The sequence below is a fragment of the Trematosphaeria pertusa genome, assembly GCF_010094035.1.
Source record: "Trematosphaeria pertusa strain CBS 122368 unplaced genomic scaffold BU26scaffold_9, whole genome shotgun sequence".
Lineage (NCBI taxonomy): Eukaryota > Fungi > Ascomycota > Dothideomycetes > Pleosporales > Trematosphaeriaceae > Trematosphaeria > Trematosphaeria pertusa.
The window spans coordinates 1,060,547-1,086,630 of NW_022987220.1; the positions used below are offsets into that span (position 1 = coordinate 1,060,547).

Here is a 26,084-nt window from a genome sequence, read left to right on the forward strand (position 1 = left end):
TCTCCATCGGCATAGAGAGTTTCGATGTCATCGACATGCGCAATCCTGCCCCGGCAGTGCTCGCCGGCCGTGGTTCGCTCGCGCTGACCCTGCATGACGCAGACCAAAGCGGGTAGGCGCCTGCCCGGCTGGTCGTAGCGCCACTCCGCCGTCTCCAGACTTCACCACTTTTGCCAGACGGCTGACGCCGGTCTCGTCTTTGGCCCGCGCACTCCCTCCTCTTCACCCTCGTCTCTCGCTCGTTGCGAACTTCTTCTCCTTCCCATCGCGCGTCTCCTTCGTTGTCGCCTTCTTTCCCCCACTATACGTATATTGTTAATAATCCCCTAATTCCCCCCGACGCTCGCTACCTCGCTCCACGTTAACTCAGGGGAGCCCAGCAACCCACTCCCGATCAACCTCATTCGCTGCACGACCGTTCCTGGGGCCCCTCGCGCCTGCCGTTTCATCGCCGAATCTTGGAAAGGGCGACTGCGCAGCGTAATTAGGTCATCTATCGCCGGCTGGCAGGCGGTTGCGAGCTTTTTGACAGCTGCACTCCACTCTTAGCATCCTTACACGACATCCAACGCCCGCTCCGGCCACGATAACGCCGCGACCAGCATGGTCCGACGCGCCCTCACGGCTGCCCTCGCGGCGGCAGCTCTTGCTCCCTCCGTCATGGCGCAGAAATGCACCCGAGACAGCCACTGTCCGGCGGATGCGCCCTGCTGCGGCCGTATGTGCCCTCCCCCACCGACCTCAGCGGGATCCAGCTAACCAGCGCAGTATATGGCGACTGCGGCGTCGGCGCCTTCTGTCTCGGCGGATGCGATCCCACCATGTCCCACGCCCTCGATTCCTGCGTCCCCAACCCCGTGTGCAAGTCCGGCAAGTACAAGTTTGACTCGATGGACGACGTCCAGAGCATCGACAAATACCTCGGTGATGCGTCCAAGGCCAACTGGCAGTCGCAGGGCATGCCCGTGCCATACAACGACGGCGAAGGCGTACTCTTGACCTTGGCCGAGGATACTTCGGGCACACTGCTGGCATCGACATTCTACGTATGGTACGGAAAGATTTGCGCCAACATGACTTCCAGTCAGGGCAAGGGCGTGGTGACGGCCTTTATCCTCATGTCTGACGTTAAGGACGAGATTGACTTCGAAGTCGTTGGCATCGACGTTGGCCACGTGCAGTCCAACTTCTACTCGCAGGGTATCACAGTCTGTAAGTTCGCACTACCATAGCGCCTGCCAACGAAGCTAATCGCTCCCTCCAGACACAAACAGCGCGAATCTGACGGTCGAAAACACCGTTGCACCGCACACATACTGCGTCGACTGGAAGCCCGACGAGCTGACCTGGTCCGTCGATGGCGAGGACTTGCGAACTGTCCAGCGCTCCAAGACCTGGAACGCAACTTCGAACCGCTTCGATTACCCGCAAACCCCCTCCCGCATCATGCTTTCGCTCTGGCCCGCCGGCATCTCCAAGAACGCAAAGGGCACAATCGACTGGGCTGGCGGTCTGATTGACTGGAACTCGCAATATATGCAGAATGGATACTACTACAACCTGGTCACCTCAGTGGACGTGGACTGCTACGACCCGCCGGAGGGCGCCAACGCCCAGGGAGACAAGAGCTACGTGTACAAGGATGCCAAGAACCCGACGAACAACACGGTCGAGATCTCGGACGATATCGTCGTCCTCGGCTCGCTGATGGGAACTGGCGAGGATCCCGGTGAGGCGTCCGCGTCTACCAGCGGGGCCGCGCCTACGCGCTCCGTTGCCATGGTCCCTGGTGGCAATCCCGGTGGTGGCGCTCGCCAGGAAACTGTAGCTGCTACTGGTGCCGCTGCAACCGCGACCGGTGGAGCTCAACAGACTGGTGGAGCTAGCAGCGGCGGCTCAGGCAGCTTTGACCAGGGCAATACCAGTGGCAACGGTGTCGCATCTTTGGAGCCCGGCCTCGGAAAGATTGGCGGCTCCGCGCTTGCCATCGTGGTTGCTATTCTCGGTCTCCTTGTGCTGTGATCTGATCAACTGTCTGGCTTTTCTTTGCTTGTCTACGATTTGATCACGAGCACACCTCGGTCTTTCATGTCTATCCTTTCATATCCCTTGGAGTCTTTGGTTGTCGAAAAGGCATTGCCGGTCTATATCTCACTTTCCTTACATGTGCATCTTGAGCGAGCGAGTAGTTGGTCGCCCAGGAATCGGTAGTTGCATGTGCAATGCATAGGAGGCGAAGTGTTCTGTATCTGGACGTTTCATTTCTTGGACATTTCTTCCACCGTATCACTTATTCTTGTAGTGGTAATTCCTGATGGGAATGCCTGGGGTTTCCGCGGAAGGGGAAACGGCTTCTCATCGTCACTCCTTATTGTCGATATTGCGAGCGGAGCGTGTGGGCATGTGGATACTGTGAGTGCTGAATGGAAATCGTTCATACTGACTGCATTTGTTGATCCCTCTGCTGTCGTCCACCATCAACCGAAGTTGCTGATGCTCGCTACTAGCACGCAGGCTCAGGTCCACCGCCCATCGTGTCGTCTCGATCTTGTCCATGAACCACAGCACGTGTTACACGATGCGCTCCATGCCGTCCATCCATACGGCCTTCGTACACAGCGCACCGCTCACATGCCTTGCGGCGGTTCGCGTTTTTACTGCCTGTTGAGCAACCCCGCCTACGCTGCCTCCATAATCAGAATCTGCCGCGTCTTTCAGAATCCTCCGGGCGTATCACTAACTCCACTCCCGTCTGTGTCTTTTAGCCGCTTAGGAAATGCGGCAACGCCCCCTTCTCCATACACGCTCCCGTATCGCGTTTGTGGACGGTCCCCCAGCCGCCACCAGGCACGCCATCGTCTGGCTCTCGCAGGGGTGCGTTGAGCACGCGTTTGTTGTTGTTGTTTGGAATTTGGTTCGGTCTGGTCTGGATCGGGAAGTACGACGGGCGACGGAGAGGATATGGTTTTTGAGCTTCTCCCGGAGGGAGGATCTGGTATAAACAGTTGGTTGGTCTGAAGGGTTTCGAAGTGTCGGGCTGGAGATCTTGCTGCGGACACGGCACGGCAGTGCACATAATTCTCTATCCGGGTTGTTTTGATCACGACATGAAGTCGTTCGTCTATGGATTGCTTCCATGCTATATGTTGAATGCGAGTTTTGTGCTCCCAAGCTCCGAGCGAGCTCATGAATCGAGGCGTCTCGGCTTTTCGGCCAGCGAGTCCGTTCATGCATTCAGCCAGGAGAGGTTTTGGTAAATGCGAGGGGGAGAAGAACCGACAAAGACATGTGAATGGCGGACCAAACTTTGTGGATATGGGAAAAGCGATTGCCGCTCGACTTCCCATGCAAAGGCTAGAGACGGTTTTTGGAAGGACCTCCCTCCAACATAGGCTGCGTCCTTGACTTTTTTCTGGAGGCTGCAAGCGTCGGCTCATACGAGGCATTCCAGCCGATCGTTTCGGTGCGCTGAACGGGGGAATTGTGTTGTTGTACATAGAATCTGATTACTCAGGTCCAGCACTTGTCTGGTCATGATGCGTAGTAGGTAGCTTTTTTTTCCGGTTCGCGCGGGCGAACAAGAAAGGGGAGATGGGGAAGCAAAGAGAACCGATATAGACTGCTGGAGTGACAGCCCGTGGAGTCGGGCAAGACTAAGCTACCAAGGCAAGGTACTACCACGCGGCAGATCTTTCCTTTCCATAGTCAGGGAGCTGAGTGAGTGGTCTTTGGACGCTGCCCTGCTTCCGCCATGAGGGACTGGTATGCTGGGTATTTGGAGGGAGACGCCGAGAGGCAGCACATGGCGTCTTTGGCATCGTGGTTTTGGTGGGTTGAATCTGAAGTTTGAAGTGCCCCGATTCGCCCACCGCCGCATCGATATCGTTGCTGTTGGTCTCGGATTTTTGCTTGCATTTCTGCCCGGCGATCGTTTGCTCGGAAGCGCATAGCCGTTGGCGTTGATGGCTGTAGACTCTTTGCTCGCGAGACGCAGCACATTGCTGAGTGCCTGACGGGTTTGCTGTGCGGAAATGGGGAGGAGGAAGAGAAAGACATCAGCTTGAATCGTAGATCTTTGTAGACCAGACGGCGGGGAGCTTGGAACGCGGTGCTCCACATGGACATTTCGTGTGTACAATTTCGGAGCTCGGGACACGGCGTAGCAGGTCTATTTCGAACTAGTCATGGAGCATCTAGGGGTCCTTTTGGTATTTCCATGAAGCGTTCGTATTTCTGATTTCGAATACGGGGGATGCAGGAGCGGGGAACACATGGCGCAGCGGCAAGCCGTCTTTTAGTCGCGTCACTGAGCGGTTTCAGAGAGGTGTTTGTTACCAAGTTTTCAGCTCCTATTATCGTAATTCAATCCCACGAAGCATTAGTTGATAGTGTACAGATTCTGCTGTCTCCATTGCTGAGGAGAGTGTGCGTCCGGATGCTCCAGGGATATGGAGAACGCGGCTTCCTTTTTTCCTCGGCTAGAAACCGGGTATACATATTTTGGGTCGAGGCCTGTGGTGAAAGCAGAGGAAGACACATTTCTCATCTATTTAGGGGGTTTTAGACAAGGATGTGAGGATAGAGTCCTGGTCCGCATGAAGCATTTGGGGCTAGCTGGGAGCTCGGACGCAGACATCATTTGGTGTTTTGGGTTTTCGGACTTCCCGAGGGTGCACTCATTTTGCCACAGGGTAATTCTTTTGAAGATGTGAAATACGGTCGACAGGCGCGCAGACGCATAAGGCCGTTGCCATGTGGATTTTGGTTGTTTCATGATTCTATTCGACTCTTCTCTGCCACGGCGAGATATTGGATCTTCTTTGGTTGCTTTGAGGTTCAATTCCGCTCTTTTCTGCCATGGTCTGATATATCTTCGTACTAGCGAATTTATCCAAGGCCATTTCCATACTCCCTACAGTGTACGGTCCGGGTGGGAGTCCAGACATAACTGGTTCTGGTATAATTTTTGGTGGAGTAAAAGGAAAGACGGGACGAAGGGGACATTGCCCCAATAGTAGGATCTTTTTATACCCAAATGTGTGGGAGAAACTATGTCTGACTCCCGCATGGGGTTTTCGGGACGACGCTGGGGTTTTTTTTCCGAGACATGGTAAGGCGAAAAGAAGCCTTTTGGGCAGGCCGAGACTGCACATATGGCATACAGGGTTAAAGCTTCCCAAGTTCTGAGATTGCGCTCCACGAAAATCCGAGCACGCATAGAAGAGGAGTGTGGATTTTTCGATAGTTGTTCCTCTTTAGGCACACTCTCTAAGAGGATGAGTGTGATGTTCTAGAGCTCTGGGCTCCAACCACATGCCTGCTCCACGGCGTTTTTGGTGCACCGTGGACCTTGGTCTTACTTCACGAGGAGCTAGACTTTTTACGCGAGGAGAGAGAAGCTGAAGAGTCCATTATGTTGTCAGAGAGAGCCTTATGGAGGCTGGATCTAGTAGCATGGAGCCTGATACGGATTGCTCCATTCAGTCGCTTGATGTGAGACTTTGGAGGGCCTTCGAGGGGCATTCTTAGGCGATGGTGGATTTGGATAGATCGAGAGCTGAGGCGTATTTTAGATACGCCGGTGCTTCGACCACTGAGCTCGCAGTCCGCAGACCTCTCTGCAATTCATTGTAACGTCGCCACTTCGCTTTGATTAGTCAATTCTTCCTTCTCAATTCCTCCACATAGAAGTCGGCGACGCATGTCTGGGGAGGCGCAGTTCTCCTCGGACATGGAGCGATTTTCTCCCCGTTTTGTTGTTTTAATGCGCTAGGATGAACAACGGTAAGGAGCCTTGAGTGTGGATAGTAGAGGAGACAGAGAGGAACATATTGGTGGCGAATCCGGTCTTGTAAACGTGATCTGACAGACATGTCACAGCCAGGTCTCCATGTCGCTGCTTCTCCTTTGCTTTGGGCCTCCCATCTCGAAAGTACGCCGCTTAGCGTTGCATTAGAGCACCTCAGAGGTCAACTTGTATGAGGCAAAAGTGAAGGTCGGCTATGCGTCGTGAGCTTCCAAGTTATGAGGCTTTTGTGGTGCATTTATTGTTTCCTCGCATCGTTCAACATGGTCAATTCACTCGTTCTCTTTGTAGGACTCCTTTTTTTTCCCCCTAGCGGACATGACGGTCTGAGCTGTTCATTGCGCGTTATCCGGGACGATCACAAGGCTCAGAGCCCCAGCTTTCAGTATACCGTCTTCCAATGTTCGGTTTCGGACCTGAGAGAGAACGGACATGTGGCATCTTGTGTTTCCTTTGGGTACTAAGTGCTGATCTTAAGGTGGGACTGTGTGCATGGACGGTTTTGCGGATATGTTCTTCTTAATCCCTCTTGCGGAACTTCTCCATTCCGCGTCTTTTGTTGGTTTTAGGTCTCCCACTTCCATGGCAGACATTCGCCGTAGGATCGACGCCTTTTGGTACTCGTCGATAAGCTTTCCGTGTGTCAGGTTCAATGAAAGTATTTGGAGATAGATTGAAGGAATGGAGCAGACGCCAACAGTGACGCATAGCTCCTATGAAGAATAGAGAGCCACGGCCCTTCAGGTCATCTCACGCGCCAGGAAAGTTGGATTTTGTTTTCGGAGTCGCGAGATCGAAACATTGGTCATGGTGGGGATGGTTTCAAACCCAAGATTCTTGCCATATAGGGCATTTCGAAGGTGGTCCGAGTTCGTGATTCCAGAGTATTTGGCGCGCGCGCATGATCATTTGTTCTAGCATACTGCAGTGCGCAAGCGGTAGAATTTGTAGGCCCTATCGCAGGGTCCTCTAATCCGATTTTTGCAGATTCGCTTCAACTTCAAACACATTTCGCTATTAGAGCCGCATCGATTGCAACCTCCTCCGAAACTCAACTTCCACAGACATGATCGAATGGCGATGCCGTTTTGGTGGAGTTGCTGCATTGGCTCCGTGACGCTGGAGGGCAAATGTCATGATGAGGTTTGGCCGCAACGCTCAATCGAGCCTCTTCTGGGCATGATATGCATTCTTAGTCTTTTGGAGACGAGTCAAGTGCCCAATATGAGAACGTAACCTGTCCAGTTCGGGCACTCCCTACCGAATAAGTAGGAGGAAACAAATAGTCCACCGCCCTGCCGTACGAGTGTTTTGTGATTGGAGAAGCCCCAAGCGGACGGACCATGGTCGCTGATGATCGCATATTTGAGGCGCGCTTCAAGAGCAGGTGTGAAGTGCTGCGTTCATGCTGAGAGTGCGAATTTCGATCCAGGATACTTCATTTGGCCGTTCGGGGATCGTGAATTGGAGCGTTGCCTGTGATCAACTGATCCCCTAAGTTTTGAGTACAAGAGCCGGGCGTCCGTTGGTGTTTGCGTCTTTTGGCGTATATGAATGCGGAAGACAGAGAGGCGCCATGTGGAGACTTCACACCGCTTTCGGTATCAGGCAATTCCTAGAAGCCACGACCAGACACGATCCAGAGAGAGGACTTTTGCTGCCTGGGATACGGCCTTGTAGAAACTTTGATGACGGTGCATCCAGTGGAAAGGAGAAATGAAAGCCATAGTTGTCGTAGTCGCAACTTTCCCGCGTGGCGAAAGACTCGAGACGATTAGGCACGCTGCAGTTTGTATAACAACATAGGTATCCAGAGTCGGAGCCCAGCCGTTCCATACCCTAGCTGAGAACTGGGGTAGGTAAAGGAAAGGGAAGAGCAGAGTCGCATCAAAATATCTCTCCCACATCGATTCAGCTCTCGAGGTCCTTGCACATCACGGAAAACACCTCGGGTTAAAAGCCGCAGGGAATCCGCATAGGTCGGCATGTATCCAATTTTTTGACGAGCAAGTTGAAGGTTTCGCGAACGTCATAAGGCCTAGAATGACAACGAGACTTGCGCATCCCGCCCCATGGATAGGCCTACGAGCCATTCTGATACTCTCCGGAAGAGGTCTCATAGAACTGACCGAGCCGGAATTTGGTAGACTGCGCGAGCCAAAGGACAGATACCACCCATGTGTACAGAGGCTCCATCCTTTGCTTACGCTCTAGCAGGACGTCTAGTTGAAGATATTCCAGAGGATCACATGCCTTCTTTAGAATTTCGGGCCTGAAGCAGAAATCAAGAGGCGACAAAGGTGTGGATCAATGGAAGCCACATAGAAGGACGAATTCCGCAGTTTCCAAAGCCACCAAAGAGAGGTTTTCCGATAGGTGCCATGATTGCCGTGGTGGAATTTCTGGAAGCGACGAGGGAGGTTCGTCCTGATTGCCCCTGACGAAAGCAGGTCCTAGAGAATTGAGGCTGTGCTCTAGGCTAGAGAGGAACTCCACCCCCTCCAGCTGAACTGAGATGGCATCGCGTATTTCGCGCGATACTGGCTTGAGGGCGCTCGCTTGGTCTGCAGTGCGGTCGGTGCTTCAAGCTCGGAAGCTCGGAGACTAAAGCCCAGGCTTCGGTGGCGCGCTGTGGATTTCCCTGCAGCTTGGCGAACTCTCTCACGCCGCAGTTCCGGGTCTGCGTCTAGAAGAGCGAAGTGGGAAAGTAGGCTTGGGTTATCGAAAGCGTTCTGAGGAACCTGCGAAACTGGAGTCGACTTCCGGAGGCGGTGTACGGTAGCTAACCTCGGGAGACTTCACGGGAATTGAATAGGAACCTTGGCTATAAGGGATGCTTTAAGGTCTTGAGGGACATTGACAGCGCACGCGAGGGAGCGTGAAAGTGGAGAGTGAAGAAATGTCGTGCAGAAATAGTGTGGAAATGTCCAAAAGAGATGAGGGATTTTCATGCGCTAGGCATGGCAAATCCGGGGCGCTGACTCGTGGCTGCATGAGCACGAGCCTTGGATCGGTTCCAATTCGTCGGGGCAGCGATCAGAGCTTCCGATAAGGTTCCGATATATCAAACCGCTGCACGTTCGGCGTCGGCAGCCGCATCCAGAACTTTTGCAATGCGAAGAACCGCGGATCACAGGCAATTGGTCGTCTGAGATTCGATAGTGTGGAGGGGGAGATTGCGAGCAGCGGGGAGCATCTGCGTTCCGTCCGAGGCCGAAGAAGGGGGACGCGGATCCGCTTGGAAGAAAGACGTTTTGTTTATTTGGCGGTGAGGATGGTCACGGAACGATGGTCTCGAGGGTAGGCATGCCACTGTGACGAAGGTTGTACTTTCGCATACAGCAGCCACTCAGCTCTTCCACACCCACTATGGCCCAGGGAACCGCAGTCAGTCATCCCCACACTATGATTAATTGACATGCAGCTCCTGCAGGATTTCATGCCTGCAATCAACGCTTCGCTAATTCTTCGCCTACCGCTATACAGCCAAGCTAGCGTGCACGGGGCAGTGGGTACCATTCCGCCCATCAAACCTACCATGCGGTCCAAAACGAGGGGTCTCACTCTCGGCCCTCTTTCCTCTCCAAGCAGCAAATAAAGGCGCGGTTTCTGCCCCCTAGGACGCACCCATCATCCCACATCAGACCATAATCTCGTCACTCTACCCGTTCATTTGTCCTCGGTCACTTCGTTAAAGATGCCGCTTTCGTGGAAAGAGACCCGTCCGGGCCGATGGGAGCGTCCGCAGTCTTGCCTTGAGAAGATCAACCTCATCAATCGAAATGTTGATAAAGCTCTCGACCGCGACAACTGGGCCAAGACTGCCGTGGCCAAACTCGAGTTCAGTCCGAAACTTGGAGATCCGGAGACTGCACTGAGGGTCGCTTGGAAGCAAGTCCGTTACAACTACCCGGAGGTCGCAGCGTTTCCCTACAATGGCACGTACATGTACCGCATCGGCAACCCGGATCAGGTCGCTCTGTGGGTGTCGGCGACGTTTGTTGTGGAGCAAGATATGACAATCGACCAGCTTCTCGGACATCTTCCCCGGAATGAGCAGATGATGTGCTACTTCCTTCCCAACACTTCGGAAGTCCTCATCCGTTCACCCCACTACCGACTCGACGCGCGTGGAGCTATCTTCTGCTTGAACTATGTCATCGAATGTCTCTCAAAACCGGACCCGGTTCTCGTCTTTGGCGGATGCGCGGAGAACCTCTCACCTAGCATTGACGACGCCCTCCAGATTCCCTTCGAATACACGCCTAAGATCGAAAAAGCGGCCGCAAAACGCATCGCTTCACTGCAGCCTCACCACCCCCTCATTGAACTCACACCCACCATCACGGCAAATGCACCTCGAGCAACAGCGCGACGCTTCACCAAGTTCTCTAGAGGCGAAACCCGCGCCATCCTCAAGGGTTGCGAAGCATCCTCCCTTGATGTCACAGCCGCGCTCCATGCCGCCGTCATTGCCGCCGTCGCCAAGCTAGTCCCTCCCTCTGAGGTGATGAGCTACATGGCCTCCTTTCACTGCGACCTGCGTTTCCTCATTCAGAAATCCCACCGGACGAAGTTCGCACCAACGGTGTGCACCAGCGTGCTCACCACCGAAGTCGAAGTCTCCCCTCAGACCGATTTCAAGTCCTACTACGGGCAACTGGCGCCTGTGTACGCGACCGGATACGCACCTTACCTCGAATCCACCGCATGCTTCCACGAAAAGCTCGCACAGACCATGTATACCGGCGGCAAAGCCACTGGCAACGCGGATGGGCAGGCGCAGCCACGGCTGGGTCCTCTCGGGGTTATCGATGAGCAACTCATCAAGGAAATCAAGGATGTTGTGCGGGTCAAGGACTTCTGGTTCGGCGCGGAGACACTGACTAAGAGGAAGATGGTGCATACATGGATTTATGAGGATCAGATCGTCTACAGTTGCTGTTATAACGAGAGTTTCTGGGAGGATCGGTTTGTGGAGACGTTCCTTCAGGCTATCAAGGATACCCTCTTGGAGGAGGTGGCCATGGTGTCGATGATGAAGAGAGTGGTATTGGAAGACTAATGTTTGGGGAGCCCGGATCGGCTCAGGAGGCTAATGTCTGATGTTTTGGAGTTGGGGTTGGGCGGCATCGAGATTGAAAACAATATACCAAGGATTTTGTTGCATTTCAATACACTGACTGCTCTCCAGTGATGATCGACATCGAGAGCCAATTCCAAGGAATGTTGAAAAGTATTCAGAAGTTAAGCTTGTGCCGGCGCATGGGCTTTCCCCTGCCCATTATCCCTTCTATATACACGACACATTCATGATCTCATGACTCTAGGAGAGCCAGACACACATGAACTCCATTAGATGGTAGTTTTAGAGGTAATCGATCTCAGCTCGACTCCACATCTCTGAAGACTCTGAATGGTTTTGTGCACGGCCGGCGCAGTAAGTCAAGCAGGAGTGAAGGAAGCGAAGCATAGATATTTATACTACCTCGGGCAGGAACTTCGTACAAGACGGAGAGACGTAACGGTGGGTGCAACGAGCGACCCGCCCACCGCATGGCTTAGCAGGTATGATGCCTGGGATCCCAAACAAACTTTCGACACTGGACATGCAGGTAATTCTGGGCGGATTTATCAAGCGTGAATAAGTCAGATCTTCCCAAAAATGGGTCTTTGAGATGAGTTGAGAAGCCGCCCAGAACTGGCCCATATGGGCGAAGAGACCTGCATCTCAGAGGCGCGGGGTCCACACACCCAATCTGTGTGCTGATTTGTAAGATTCTAACATCTTTCCTCACGCAGTTTGAGAAAGAAAAGACTCAGGCAGGGATCCATGCAAGCTTCTACGAGAGCTTTTTGCGTACAATCGACATAGCGGCTTGGGCCCCAGCACGGTCCCTGGAAGACTCCCAGAGGCCACCCAGACATGTATGGGCGACTCTCGCGTTTTTAAACAGGCGAGGAACACCCCTCCATTGACCATATCGCCATGCATTTTAGTGAAGTGCACTGAGCTCAGGGTTAAGGGCGAGAGGAGGATATGAGGGGGTTTATGTAGACGTAGGATGTCTCATCGTGGCCAGGCTGAACCTAAATAGAGCGACTAAACTTGTGAGCAACTTTACCTAGTAGGGGGTCTTTCGGAAAGAGCCCACAGTCATGAATATGGGAATGTTCTGGGCGTCATCGATATCCTCCTGCAGCGCTACCGTGGCTTCACGGCATTTTCTCAGCTCTCCCCGAACCGACCCAGCTCATGGTTGGTATTGCGGCCGATTTCTGCGTCTGCAACAGTGGGACATGTCCGCTCCAAAGCTAGGGTTTAAAAATTACGCCACACAGACACCATGTGGCCCATGTCGTATACTTTTTATAGGGAAAGCGCCAGTAATAAAGGTGGGCAATTTTGAGAGAAATTATCAGGAGCGCATTAAGATGAAGACCAGTGGTACGGGAAGGTTTTATATGAACGAACTCTTTGATGTCGGAGAGTGGGATGATGGAATATTGCGCTTCACTTTCTTCCATACGCAAGCGTGCATCGCCAGTGAGCCGTTTCGCATCGAGGGGACACCATACGACGTCTGTGCAGCAAATTTGGATATTTGGTTAACGTCTGTTACCACGGAGGTGAAGGTTAAACTAAAGCGGCCTATCCCATGGTGGATATGGGCGTGAGTTCTGGACCGAGGCCGTCCACAAGCCATGGTCTCTGGCTGGGCTCCATTTTAGACAAATGGCTAAGGAAAGTGTGAGACGAAGTTTGAAAGGATAGAAACCACATTATATAGCTGACAAGTTGAGACTTTAGCACCGCTTTAGAGCATTACTTAGTCCACGTCGCTCCTCAGGGTTTCAAGCCATGGCGACATTTGCCGATATACATCGCCAACATGGAGGTGCAAGACATTCAGGATTAATGCGAGGCTGAAGGACGGGGAGGTGAAACACTACTTCATGAAGGTAAGTCCCTACTCGTCCGGTTTGAGTTTTCCGATCTAGATAATAACGAATAAATCTAGTATGAATTAGGCGAGCTTGGCCGACGTATGATGGAAGGCTCATTCCTATCCGAGACGGCCTACTCCTCCTACGCCGGCGGCCATGTGCCGAAGCCCATCGGGTTTGGCGAATTCCGAGGCGAGCCCAACACATGGTTTTACCTGTGCGAGTTTCACGATATGGTGGACGAGGTTCTGGACGTCAAGGCCTTCGTGGACATCGTTGCAAAAGTCCACCGAGCCAGCATGGGAAAATCCCCGAACGGGAAATTCGGCTTCGCAGTACCGACGCATCTCGCCAACATTCCCAACGATAATGCATAGCAGGATTCATGGGAGAAGTGGTACACACAGGCCATGCAAGCCATGTATGAATTTGAGAAGCAAACCCAAGGTGAAGACGAAGAACTGGACAACCTTTTCGATGCCCTCTGTAAGGAAGTCATACCAAGGCTTCTTCGACCTTTGGAAACAGGTGGGCGCTCTATTAAGCCTTGCCTTGTCCACTCCGATCTCTGGCCTGGCAACTGCATGTTCGACTCCTGCGCCTATTGGGTCATAACGAGGCTGACCTAGGCCCCTGGCGAGCCCCGCGATATCGGTTGGGAAGACCCTATCTCAAACAATACCAAAAGGTCATGGGTATGTCTGAGCCACATGGAGATTGGGACGACCGCAACGCGCTGTATGCCTTGTAAGTACTCGTAGGGTGTGTGGCGTTTCGGATCTATACTCATAGCTCACCAGGCGCTATGATTTTCTTGTCTCCGCTCTCTACCCGAATGAGACAAAGTTTCGCCAGATGTATGCGGCCCGCATCTTTTGGAAATGGTCACATGTTAACGTAACACAGGGCGAAATGGGAGATGCGGGCGCTCGTAGAAAAGTTCCCTGATGGACTGCGGGAGGGACTGGAGCAAGAGCATGGTGACTGGTCAGAGGGTACGAAGCACTCGGGGGAACTCCAACTGGACTCTGAGATTCTCGCCGGTGAGACCCTCTGCGACGCTGTGTGAGACAAAGATACGTGTAAAGTTGATGTTATATAGCACTTCCATCTAATGCTGAAATCGTAGCTGCACAGGGCTATGGAGTAAGCAACTGGAATCAGACCGGGTATATCGATTTTCGACAAGACAAGGCAAATACGACACGTTGGTTTCTCAAGGTATGCCCCAAGATGTACCAATGTTAGCCATATTTAACGGCACGCTAGCTTGCCGCGGGAGATCGCGGCCTTGGCATGATGAAGGGGGAGTATGAGTTCATGCGAGAGATTTGTAAAGTAGCGCCCTCGTTTGCCCCGCGTCCTATATGCTGGGGTTTTTGTGCTGAATCGGGGCGTCATTTTTTCATGTGCGATTTCTACGACCTCGACACCAGCCTACCCTCCGCCGCGGATTTTGCAAGAGAAGTTGCAAAATTGCACAAGGAGAGCAGCTCGCCAAACAACATGTTTGGTTTCCACATCAATACCTATAACGGGACCCTTGAGCAAGACAACACTTGGACAACATCGTGGGAAGAGTTTTTCTCCAAGGGAATTCGAAGCATGCTCGCCTTGGAATAATCAGCCAGAGGAACAAGTGAAGAGCTCAAGGAGCTGTCGGGGGCGTTGCTGGAAAAGGTGATTCCCAGGCTGTTGCGTCCATTGGAAACACAAGGCAGAACAGTCAGGCCTAGCCTTCTTCACGGAGACCTTTGGATCGGCAACGTCGCCACCGACAAGGCAACCACGCAGCCCATTATCTTCGACTCATCAGCCTACTATGGACACAATGAGTGTGAGTTTGCCTCTTGTACGCGGCGAGTTTCCATTGGCTAACCCAGGTAACATTCAGATGAGCTGAGCCCACTGCGGCCAATAAACAGCCAATGGAGCCGCGACTGCCTGGAGGAATACCACAAAAACATCCCGAAAGATGCACCTGTGGAAGACTGGGGGTCTCGTAATGCGCTGTACGCCCTGTGCGACACACCATGCTTGCTGCCGGTCAATTACGACTGACACTAGATAGGCGCAACCAGATCATTGATTCAACCTTGTACCCCAACGATGAGAAATATCGAAACAAGCAAGTTTTCCGATGAGAAGGGTCTCTTCGCACCGCTGACCAATTTAGTTTGATTGCAGAGATGAGAAAGCTCGTACAGCAGTTTCCGAACGGATATGTCCATGCTGTCTGACTCCAAGTCATTCCTGGGGAATGCATGTTCCGTTCGCAAGCATGCACAGAACGGAAACGTAGGCATTGCCCTGATCAGTGGCAAAGCCAACCTCGCCGACATGTTTGCAAAGGCTGCACCAGCCCCCACATTCAAGAAATCCCAACAAGGGCTAGGGGAAAGTACGGCAGCGCTTTTCATAGCAAAAGCCGCAAGAAGAAGGAAAGGGGCTGTTAGTTTACACAATACCACGTGATACCCTATTCACTACTAGCGTCTTGGCATTTTAGTGCCTAGGAGTATATGAGATCTCCTCCGCCCACATACATAGCTCCAATCAATCATTCATCTCGATTCCGACCGGTCTCGAATTTTCACTCAGCGCCCTATCCAACTTTCTTGCAACAGAAATTGGAATCTTTTAACATCCCCGGTTGGATTTGCTGCACATTCGAGGAAGAGATCCAATACGCCCATGCAGTCTACGACCTGTGTCACGAATCGAGTCGCGCGCTGCTTCTGTCTGGATTGCTCTGTTATGTAAGCCCGGGCGGTCGCTAAATCCGTGATCCTGCGGCAACTCGACCTGTCAAAACCCCTTCACCCTTCGTGCCCTTCGCCATTCGTGAGCGCGGATCGTCAGTGCAGGTTCCTTCAACATAGAACACGCCGACGACGCACGCGCAGAAACGAGCAATCCCGATGCCGCCAAAAAAAAAACGCAGAGGCCATTCAGCCCTCCTCCATATTCAACTCCACTTAAAAGTCTCTACTCCTCTACGCATGTTCGATATCCGCTGCTTCTCCACCGTATCTTCGTTCACATACTTCCCCCGGATTACTGCGATTGCGCGATAGCTCAATATCACCGTCCAATCCGTCAACTTCACCATTACTTCATACCAAATAGTCTCTGGAACAGCGCCATCCATCCCCGGAATCCTCGCTGACGACATTGGCAGAAGGTAAATTTCACTAACACTTGCACTCTATCTCAGAGCAAACATCAGCCTAGCCTTACCGAAGAACTACATCGCGCTGACCATCCTACGATGTCTCCAAAGTGCGGGAGCATCAAGCACCATTGCCATTGCTTCTGACACCACTGCAGGTATCTCAGTTCCTTGGTATAGAGGTTCTTTGTCAGCGTTCTCCTAAAATTCACTAATGCAGCACCCTGCCCCGGTGCCGTCATCGGGAAGTGTAGTCTCCGGAAAATTAGTCTTGGGAATGGAATTCGGGCGTCTTAACCATAGCATCGGGTACACATCTCACGATTCTTGAAATCTTTCTCCCGGAGACATCTCGAATATTGGTCGGGACGCTGCTTGCGGACCTGAATCCAGATAGGGGTTCAACTGTGCAGGCCAGCTATAACTTCATTCGATGCGCGCTGAGTGCTGCAGGAATCGCGGCTGTCGATGCGATGATACGGGCTGTGGGTGTTCGGCGGTGTTTTACTGCTTTTGCGTGGTTTGGGGTGCTGTGCGTGACGCTTTTATATGTGCTGAAGGGGGAAGGGGGTGGGGCTTAAGAGCGGTCGAGAGTACACGTGATGTAGATACAGCTGGAGGGAATGGCGAGTAGAGCGAGATCTGATTTGCTCGGGGTACGCAGAGCATGTTTGATCTTGGAGCAGAGAAATAGCATTCCATTATTCGATAGTCTGCGGGTCTTCGGTTGGTGTTGTGGCTGAACCATCTCAGCTCACGTGCTCATGCATCGCATAAGGAACCTCGGGATCGACCAGTAGTGTACCGAACGGCTTCACTTCCAGACGACGGCATTTGAGCTGCGCCGCGGTCGCTTAGCTAGACATGGCGTGCAAGAAAAGGGACAACACAAAGACAAACGAAAGGTTTCGTTTGGAGGATCCGTATTTCTCGCCCGGCTTATAGGGCGATGAAACGTGGTTGGCGAGCTAACAGGAGCGAGCGCGACGGTTTTCGCAAAAAATAGCTGGCGTGATGCTGCGCCTCAATCCATCAGTCGGCGCCTTTCCTAATCCATGCAACCGTCTGTTTGAACAACCGACTCTTTGGGAGTTTCTGCGACGCGATGTGTCCTGTTTGGGCCGATTCTTTGAGTCGTGATTGTACCACTACCTCCGAGGTACGGCCGGCATCGAGTTGCTGGCATCTACACAGTACACCGTCAGCGTGAGAGATGGTTCTGATATGTAATGCGTGATGCAGCGCGTCGAGCACCAAAGCCGCCACACCCGCGCCGCTAGCATCGTATCCGTTCTATGAATAAGTTTCTGCTTGGCCGGATCAGCTCGTCGCCCAACGCTGTCGCTTGCGCGAAGGGTGCGCACGATCTCGATGTGCCTCAGGAAGCAGGTGCTCGAGACACTCTGCCTGTCTAGTGCGCATCGCAATGACGTCGCGCTGCTGGTAATATTCGTCGATATTATCGCCGGGTTCTCGCCTTGCTGGCAGCCACTCCACCTCCGCATCACCGCAGCTCGCGCCTCGCTGCCGACTGAAAATCAATCCCGCCGCACCTCGCCTGCCGCCGCCCCGACCCTTTCGCACCGCCCTTGTACCTTTTTGCAGCAGCTTCGCTCTGCTCTCGAACCCGCCCTTGCCTTCGCGCGAGTCCGCCGTGCATGCTGCAGTTGCTTAAACAGCTGCACCCCGCTTGAAACTTGCGCCTCAGGAGTTCCACAGGCAGTCGCCCGGACCTGCGTACCAGCCGCCGTCGCTCACTCCATCGCCCCTTCCCTTCGTACGCTCGCTTTCACGGCAATTGACGACTGCAAACAGCATGAGCTTGCTCTGCTGAACCCATCGCCCTCATCGCCCTCATCGCGCCTGCCAGCACATCACCGCACCGTTTCATCCACGCAGCCTACCCTCGTCACCCGTGTGCTACTTTTTCTGAACCGGACGGCCTATTACTACAGCCCGCGCCCGACCGCTGTCCAGAGTTTCTACGTGCTCCGGCCAACCTCGAACGACTCACACCGTCCTTCGGCGCATACCATCGGCCCGCGTGCTCGTCATACACTATCTTGGCCCGCGCCGAGAGTCTCGTAGTGAAGGAACATGAGGAGGTGGACATTAGAGAGATGACGGCAACCTGCACAGCGCCCAATGGCGCTTACACAGTACTTGACAGCAGGCAGCGCGAGATCCCCTCACTTCAGCCGACAAGACCTCCCCCACGACCGCGACGGAAACGACGGATAGACGCTCTGCTATACGCGCTTCCTACCTTCGTTGTCTTTATCGCCCTCGCCGTTCTCCCTACTGCGAATGCCGTCTTCATAAACTTCGAGAACTGCCTAGACCGCACCTATCGATTTGCGGATGATCCGCCGCGGCTCCAGTTCACCCCCATGCACGTCTGGGCCTCGTTCAACACCACGTACCCGAGCCATAATCTTAACGTTACAATCTACGGGAATGTCTCCGGACAATCAACGCCCGGCCCGTATCTCCCACCAGACGACCCTGACTGGACAGATCCGAACAAGACGTTTGGCAAAATCGTGGACGTCAGCCAGAGCAACAACAAGTTCACCACCCTCTTCTCCAGCTTCAAGGTTCTCACATACTCTGCATACTCTTCGCCGGCCACCGAGTTCTGCCTCAGCACCGTCAACGCTTCCTGTCCAATCGGTCCGGCGTTTAATGGCAGCGGTCAATTTCCTAACGCCAATGCTAGTGATCCGTACACATTGCCCGCATTCACCGTCGGACATGACTTCTACAGCAGCTACTCATTTGCAACCTGGGCCTCCACGGTGCGCATTGTGTCGGGCGACGCGAGTGCTATTACTTTGGCATGTGTATCTGCGAACATCACACCAGACCTTGGGAACAAGCTTGCCGACGCCTTGTGTTACCTCCCTGCTGCTGTACTAGCCCTGGTGGGGATCGCGACCGTCTTCGCCGCAACCTCGAGCCCTTGGGGCACCACGAACATCTTCCGCTGGACAAGCAACTATGGCAGGGACGAAGATCTGCTCCGGCTGGTCACTCCAGGCTTCGGTGACTGCCTGCAATACATCCAGTTCATCGTATTGGCCGGCAGTCTAGGCTTAGCCTATCCCGGATATTTCCAGCCCGTCGTCAGCCAGGCCAGCTGGTCGGTTCTCATGTTCAATGAGAGCCTAGTGAGCCAGGGTAATGGCTCGCAGAGCCTGGTGGACGGCATCTACTTTTCCAATGCGACATACGGCATTTCTCGCCTTGGCCAATACGTGGGCATGTCTGAGGAGAAGGATATTTGGGCCGGCATGGCTGTCTGGCTATTGGTGCTCATTGGAGTCGTCATCGTGGTTGTCCAGCTGGGCTTCTTCGGTCGCTGGCTCTTCCGTCTAATCACCGGCACTCGGGATACCGATCTGCGCGAGATGAACTGGCCGTTCACGGCTGGCAATGTCGTGCGCATTGTCTTCAACTTTTTCCTGTTGCCTATTGTATCCCTTTCTCTATACCAAATGGTGGTCGCACCACGCTCGCCCGCGTCCGTCGTAGCCACGGCAGTCATCCTCCTCCTACTTGTGGCCGGCGTGGCGGTCTGGATCTTCTGGTTCATTTTCACGACCCGACCGCGCGCCCACCTGTTCGATGATCTGCCGACAGTCCTGACCTACGGACCGCTCTACAACACTTATTCCGACGATGCGGCGCCGTTTGCCTTCATTCCCGTCTTATTGACGTGCATACGCGGCATCGCCATTGGCGCGATCCAACCCTCCGGTATCGCACAAATCATCGTACTCGCCATTTGCGAAGTAATCTTAATCCTTACGCTGCATGCCTTCCGGCCGTTCCAGTCTAATACGTCGATGAACGCATACCACACTTTCTTCTCGGCTGTGCGCCTCGTCTGTACGTTGCTCTTGATAGCTTTCGTTCCCACCCTCGGTGTCTCGGAGTCCTCGAAGGGATGGATTGGCTATGCGATCCTCTTGCTTCACGCCATTGTCTTGGTGTTCGGTTTCTTTCTCAACTCGCTTCAGACAATCATCGAGGTCGCTGCAAGGCTTGCCGGTGCAGGAGCGGACCAAAGAGGAGGCTTGACGAAGGTCTTGGGTGTACGCCAACTAAGCAAGCGCACTCATCGGCATCAGCGCAGTAGCCTCAACTCGGATGCGGCGATGCTGGGACCTGAGGCTGACAAAGGCGGACGAACTCGAAGTTTGTCAGGGAGCTCAGCGGTTCTTTTGAACCAACCCTTTGGCGGCAGTCACCGTGCCAGCCTTGGGTTTGATCAATTCAGCCAAGGCGGAGACCTTAGCCACGGAGGGACGAGCCCGGGGACACCAGGGACGAATGCAACTCCATTCAACTTCCTGGGAGGATCTGCACAGAGCTCTCGACGGCCCACAATGGGTACTACTTTGGAGACTCCCGACCCATACTATCGTCCTCCTAGACCACGTAAGCAGACGATGGATTCCTTAACAAATAGCGCTCCCGGAGTATCAAACAGAACCTCCAGTGGAAGCGCAGAGCTTGCTAATACACCTTATGCCGATCTCCCGGAGCACGTTGGAGCTGGCGATACTGGCGATGCAGGTGAAGGTCCATCTTCCTGGTCACCGAATCGGTCAATCACACCAGCCTTTCTGCGTATGCACCGTGATGACTCCGATCCCAATCTCGAGCATCGCAGCAAGACAGATTACTCTGTGCGCGAATCCGACTTCTACTATGGTCTTCGTGGACCCGCCCTCTCAGCCCAGCCTACCAGAAAGCTAAAGACGGGGCCCGCAGATCCGATGGGGCCGGTGTCATCTGCCACTGGTTGGTTTAAAAGCTTAGGGCTGTTTGGTGGAAAGAAGAAAGAGAAGACCAAGGGATTTGAGGTTGTGCGGAGCACGCGCATGCCGCCGCAGATGATGACCTTGGAAGAGGATGACGAGTCACCACATATGCCACACGAGCCGTACCGTGATAGCCCCGATACACCAACTGGTGCCAAGAGGTCCCTACAACAGGACGATCCCGAGGCCGGCCTTGGAGCTGGAGCCGGAGCTGGTGCTATGAGAAGGTCAAACGATAGTGAGTCGGACAAGAGCACCGACGAACCTTTTGACCATTACATACCTATGCAAAACAGAGTGTCTGACTCTGCGCCCACTCTAGGTCCGATTGAGACTGTAGGCGGTATCGAGCTCCCCAGCCGGATAGGCTCTCGCGCGTCGCGTGTCACCCAGGATCCTCCACCACTCTTTGTCCCGACACTACCACGTAAGAGTTCGCGGCGCACGCCATCTACGGACAAGGCTATCCTGGAAAGCAGCTCTCGCTTATCGACGGTGATGGCCTCCCCACCAAGTACCCCTGGACGCGTGTCCGCACATCTGCCTCAGGACCAAAGCCAGCACCTGCAACCAAACCGAGGCGGGCTTCCGATTCGTCTTCCATTCGGGTCAACTGAGCCATCGCCTTCTCCAGAACGTACTCCGGGGCATTCGGCTGCCTCAAGCATCTACCCGAATGACACGTCAAGCTCGTTCAATGCACTGGATGCCGCCGATGACCTAGCGCCACCTCCAAATATGCAGACGGGCGAGCGACCGCTGAGCACTGGTTACGTGCACCAGCACATGGCACGCGACAGCATACAAAATGACCGCGATGCGGGATCGCATCTCGAGGCTTCGGCAGAGTTTGTCGACAGGAGCCGGAGCTTCAGCACACAAGGGTCTCACACATCCCGCTGATTCCCCTCACGCTGTTCTACAGTCGTGCTAACTGTTCCTCGCGCAGTTTTCTAGGCAAGACAGTTTGGCAGCGGCGTCGACGTTGATTATCTTCACATAGCCTTCCTTTATTGTAATTTGGAGACCTGAATTTTGAGCATGCAGGCTTCGTAGCTCACGAATTTCCTTCCTGTACACACTCATCTTTTCAAAAGCGATCCTTTGGCGTTGTAAGCGCACTTTCTACGTGGGAGGCTGGATTGGGTGCTTTAGCGTGGGCATAACATGGCTTTGCACTAGGCGTAGGTTGGCATGCATCGGGCATAAATGCGCAGGGACTCGGGGATGGGGTTTGAGGCGACTTCTTGGTTGTATACCTACGGCTTTTGTGTAGGATGAGGAGAGGGAGCGTAGTATACCTGGCTGAATAATAATTACCCTTCCAATCTACACGAAATGATCTTCATCGTTGTTCTCGGATTGATAGCGCGCTGTCTGGCTAAATAAATAGGTGGTGCGGCTGAGGGGTCGGAAGATTGTTGTTGCGGTTCCGGCGTGTTGTCGCGTGAGGCGTGAGGGGAACCGTGCATGTGCTGAGGCTGTTGGCTGTTTGGGCTCGGCCATCCGCGATTAAGTACCTCGACGCCTGAGGCTATTCCCTCGACGCCCTCCCAGCTGCGCTCTTGTTTCTGCAGGCCCGGGGCGAAATTCAGCCTTGGGAGGACTCAAACGACCGTTTATTCCTGTTTCGTTGCTCTTTTCTTCACTCGTCGCCGTGCATTGCGGGTTCCTTCACCCCTCTCCAACTTGGATCACGGACCACCGCGCGACCGCCAGACCCGACTTCACCATCTCTCCTGAGAGTGAGTGACTACAACACTTCTTACCGGGTATATGGTTGACCGGTGCCCATAGAACCCCGCAGACACCACTTTCTCTCGCATTACTAACAGTGGTGGCGGCATGCGGCCATGAGCTTCCGATCGCCTCTCCTCCAGCGACCTCGCTCGCCGAGCACCTCCTCCTCTTCGTCAGACTCCTCCGACGACCGCCTGCCTACTCCGACAATTTCGTTCCCTCGGACCCGTTCGGGCAATATGGATAGAAGACAGGGCAGGGTGTTCTCGCAGAGTACGCCGGAGCTGGTGCATCATGAAGATGGGATGGGCAACACCGCTTACGCAGCAAGTGAGGCTGCGGAGACGCATGCTGGGCCGGTCGGGGTTTACCCGCACGGAAATCATCCACACGGTGCGGTGGCCTCGCACTTTCTTGCACAGGATCCGGAGGTATATGGCGGGCAGACGTGGATGGATTTCCTGAGGGAATCTGGAGCCGACCGACATGTCAACCCCAACGTCCCACAACCACGCAACCTTCCCCTACTGCCCGGGCTTGAGTCGCAAGCTTCGTCCTCAAGATACTCGCTCCCCGCACGTCCATCGCCTACCAGCGAGGCGCCGTCACGCAGCTCCTCCGACAGGAAACGGAGGTTGACAGCAGCCGAGTCTCCTGTGAGGCGACCCTCCGGTATCAGAATGCATTCGGGAACTGTAGGCGGTACTAGTTCGGATCCCATTGTGCTCGACTCGTCTCCCGCTCCGCCTCGCCCTCCTCCACCACCCTCGTTCCCGTCACAGACCAGCAGGAGTTCGATGAGGCGGGAGAGCGACATTGTGCTACCTCCATGGCAGCCTGACTCGGAAGTTACGCACTGTCCAGTCTGCGGAAGCCGCTTCACATTCATCTATCGGAAGCATCACTGCAGGTACGCCAGCTCTCAACTTTTTCGTTCATCCACATTATTACAGCCGCGGTCGCACGCGCACCCAGCACCGGTATCAGATTCTACGAACCAAGAAGTCCTTCATCAGTATTGCGGGTAGCTGCGTGTTGCACAGTATTGCAAATTCATGCTAATCTAAATCGGCAGAAAATGTGGAAGGGTGGTGTGCAATGCATGCTCGCCTCATCGCATCACTATCCCGCGCCAGTTCATCGTCCATCCGCCCTCCGACAATCCCAACATCATCGACCTGACAGCGGAAGATGATGACAATGCAATGTCGGCTTTCGGGCCGTTCCGCAACCCAGCGCTAGGTGGAGGCGAAGAAGTCCGCGTTTGCAACCCCTGTGTCCCGGATCCCAACTTCAGTCCGCCGCCCCAGTATAATCAAGGCCACCCTCCACCGTATTCAGCCTATTCGCCCCCTCTGCACCCGCCTGTACTTCCAGGGCCTAGCCCGCTGCATCGCATGCATTCCAGACACCGATCATCACAGAGTGTTAACGACGGGGCGCAAACGATAAGCCACGGGCAAACGTCTCGCCAACATGATCCTTTCAGTGACCGGAGAGTCAGCTTTCACAATAGCACGCGTGTTGCGGACTTGTGGCCGCCAACACAACCACCCCAGTCTGGCCATGCGCATCCTGCGCATCATGATCACCATGCCAGAGCGCATTCACGGCCAACCTCTTACGCCGCGCCCTCCACACATGCGCAACCCGATTCAGGAAGCTACACCGGCCCCGGAATGTTCAGACGGACTCTTTTCTCGCAGGCTCCTCCCGCTCCGCCTTCCGCCCCGCAACCCGCTCCGCGTCGCCAAATCGCCGAGGAAGACGAGTGTCCCATCTGCGGCAATGAGTTGCCTCCGAAAGGACCCAACGGGGACGACACAGCGCGCACCCAGCACGTCGAAGCCTGCATCGCCGAACATTCCTCAAGTCCTCCACCGATACGCCCCACAGCCCAAACCTCAAGCAGTCTTCCCAACCAACGCACCCGTGGCATGAGCAACGCCGCCGATGCGTCCGGCAATGGCGAGGGTGCGAGCAACAGTAATCGGCTTAGCATTATGGCGCGCGGCATGTTTCCATATGTGGCGACGGAGAAGGACTGTGTGGACGAGGAAGGGAAGGAGGCGGAGTGTATTATATGCTTCGAGGAGTTTGAGCCAGGGGATAAGTTGGCGAGACTTGTGTGTTGGTGTAAATTCCACGAGGTGAGTGTGATCCTGTGCATGCGGTGACTAGAGAAAAGCTAATGCGGAGTAGGCTTGTATACGGCAGTGGTGGGATAAGAAGGGGCGCGGTGCATGTCCGACGCATCAGCTGCAGTATTAGAGGCGGCGCGCGCGTCACATACACGAAGCGACGCGCCGAGAACGGATCTCACTCGTTGAATAGAAAGAGTCAGTGCAACAGCTCGACTCTCTGGTCTGGATACTTCACATTATTGCCTCGGCGGAATCTCTCATCTTGCCTGGTCCTGGGTCTGCGTTTGGATTTGGCTTGCGGCGTTCAGGGATATACCCCCTTCCTCACCTTTTCTTTCATGTCCAGGGGCAATGAATGATTGTATGGCTTGCATCGCACTCCTTTTTCTCCCCTTTTTGGTTATGCATGCTGTTGGCGCTGGGCATTAGGTGTATGGTGCGTGCATGTTTGGGTTTTCTGGGTTTTCTGCGCAATGAGTGGGTTGGTGAGCTAGGGGTGGAGTAGAGTTGAGTAGTCTCCCCCGCCGCAATGCGATAAGACGTTGTGATGGCTTGTTCGTTCTCTCGTCGCTGATCTTGTCTCCTCATGATGTTGGTGGTGGTGGTGACGCGGCGAGGTGGAGTGGAGGGGAGTGATTGCTAGTTTTACGTGGCTATGGCGCAGTGCGGTGCGGTACGGTGTGGTGTGGTGTAGTGTGGTGGTTATTCCCTCCCTTCTTGTTCTTCCTTCCGGCTTTCCTTGCGCCCTGCCCTGCCGCGCCCCAGCTCGTATGCATTCTTTGAAAGGTTCAGCGTGGGTACCGAGGTGGAGAAGAGAAGAGAAGAGGAAATCGCTAGTGGCTATAGATACAGACAGACAGAGATGCCATGGTATGGTCCCCTAACCCTGAATCGCATCACGGCACGGCAGGGGCACCGTTCCGTTGTGTTCTGTTCGCTCCTTCCCCTCTATCTCTCTAGCTAGCGTGGAGAAGCAGATGATGTCTTGCTTGGTTCGGGGAGAGGAGAGAGCGTGCGGTTTGGGAAGGTTTGAGAAGGGGAGTGGAGAGCGTCTGTCTGTCTGCGTGTATAAGTTTGGATAGCGTTGGGATGATGGGTTCGGTTGCCTATGAGACTATTCCGTCTAGCCTCAGCACCAGCAGCCAGCGAGAAGGTAAAAATAGAGCAAGTTAGTGTTTAGTAGCAACCTAAGATACTCTATCCCAAGATACTGATACCGATACCGCAAGTCGACGCAGCGCTTGTGTATCCATCCCGTGTTAGCCGTGAGTAAACGAGCTGATGCGTAAACGAAAACGTCCGGCATATGCCCGCGAGCAGAGCTTGCCCACGTAACAACGATGGTTTGCGGGGTACGGTTCGAAGTGCAGAAGACGTTTGTTTCGAAGCAGATGGGAGGGCGTACTGCTACCCGAGCCCGCTTTGTTTTGAGTTCCCCGGAGATC

General features: G+C 54.1%; 7 protein-coding genes across 7 annotated transcripts; 6 read left to right on the top strand and 1 right to left on the bottom strand.

Moving 5' to 3' along the window:
• Nucleotides 1–821: 821 nt before the first annotated feature.
• BU26DRAFT_506656 (glycoside hydrolase family 16 protein) lies at nucleotides 822–2,022 on the top strand (the record flags this gene model as incomplete). The annotated part of the gene is made up of 2 exons (XM_033826932.1): nucleotides 822–1,212; nucleotides 1,265–2,022. 2 exons carry the CDS (start codon nucleotides 822–824, stop codon nucleotides 2,020–2,022), a joined length of 1,149 nt encoding a protein of 382 aa, XP_033682414.1.
• A 346-nt stretch (nucleotides 2,023–2,368) lies between these two features.
• Nucleotides 2,369–3,601, bottom strand: BU26DRAFT_347735 (uncharacterized protein). The gene has a single exon (XM_033822396.1). The coding sequence runs from the start codon at nucleotides 3,495–3,497 to the stop codon at nucleotides 2,715–2,717; it is 783 nt and encodes a 260-aa protein (XP_033682415.1). The 5' UTR covers nucleotides 3,498–3,601; the 3' UTR covers nucleotides 2,369–2,714.
• A 5,792-nt stretch (nucleotides 3,602–9,393) lies between these two features.
• BU26DRAFT_520583 (uncharacterized protein) lies at nucleotides 9,394–11,000 on the top strand. The gene has a single exon (XM_033829324.1). It carries the CDS (start codon nucleotides 9,504–9,506, stop codon nucleotides 10,869–10,871), a length of 1,368 nt encoding a protein of 455 aa, XP_033682416.1. The 5' UTR covers nucleotides 9,394–9,503; the 3' UTR covers nucleotides 10,872–11,000.
• Nucleotides 11,001–11,222: 222 nt separating this feature from the next.
• BU26DRAFT_506658 (uncharacterized protein) lies at nucleotides 11,223–12,132 on the top strand (the record flags this gene model as incomplete). Its single annotated transcript, XM_033826933.1, has 3 exons — nucleotides 11,223–11,246; nucleotides 11,304–11,421; nucleotides 11,936–12,132. The coding sequence occupies 3 exons, from the start codon at nucleotides 11,223–11,225 to the stop codon at nucleotides 12,130–12,132; spliced, it is 339 nt and encodes a 112-aa protein (XP_033682417.1).
• Nucleotides 12,133–12,987: 855 nt separating this feature from the next.
• On the top strand, nucleotides 12,988–14,815 carry BU26DRAFT_532061 (uncharacterized protein; the record flags this gene model as incomplete). Its single annotated transcript, XM_033831074.1, has 6 exons — nucleotides 12,988–13,089; nucleotides 13,132–13,340; nucleotides 13,418–13,501; nucleotides 14,191–14,334; nucleotides 14,386–14,591; nucleotides 14,649–14,815. 6 exons carry the CDS (start codon nucleotides 12,988–12,990, stop codon nucleotides 14,813–14,815), a joined length of 912 nt encoding a protein of 303 aa, XP_033682418.1.
• A 2,924-nt stretch (nucleotides 14,816–17,739) lies between these two features.
• On the top strand, nucleotides 17,740–22,122 carry BU26DRAFT_347783 (uncharacterized protein). Its single transcript, XM_033822397.1, has one exon. It carries the CDS (start codon nucleotides 18,047–18,049, stop codon nucleotides 21,656–21,658), a length of 3,612 nt encoding a protein of 1,203 aa, XP_033682419.1. The 5' UTR covers nucleotides 17,740–18,046; the 3' UTR covers nucleotides 21,659–22,122.
• Nucleotides 22,123–22,800: 678 nt separating this feature from the next.
• Nucleotides 22,801–24,766, top strand: BU26DRAFT_430136 (FYVE-domain-containing protein; the record flags this gene model as incomplete). The annotated part of the gene is made up of 3 exons (XM_033823858.1): nucleotides 22,801–23,405; nucleotides 23,571–24,645; nucleotides 24,698–24,766. 3 exons carry the CDS (start codon nucleotides 22,801–22,803, stop codon nucleotides 24,764–24,766), a joined length of 1,749 nt encoding a protein of 582 aa, XP_033682420.1.
• Between the last annotated feature and the right edge of the window lie 1,318 nt (nucleotides 24,767–26,084).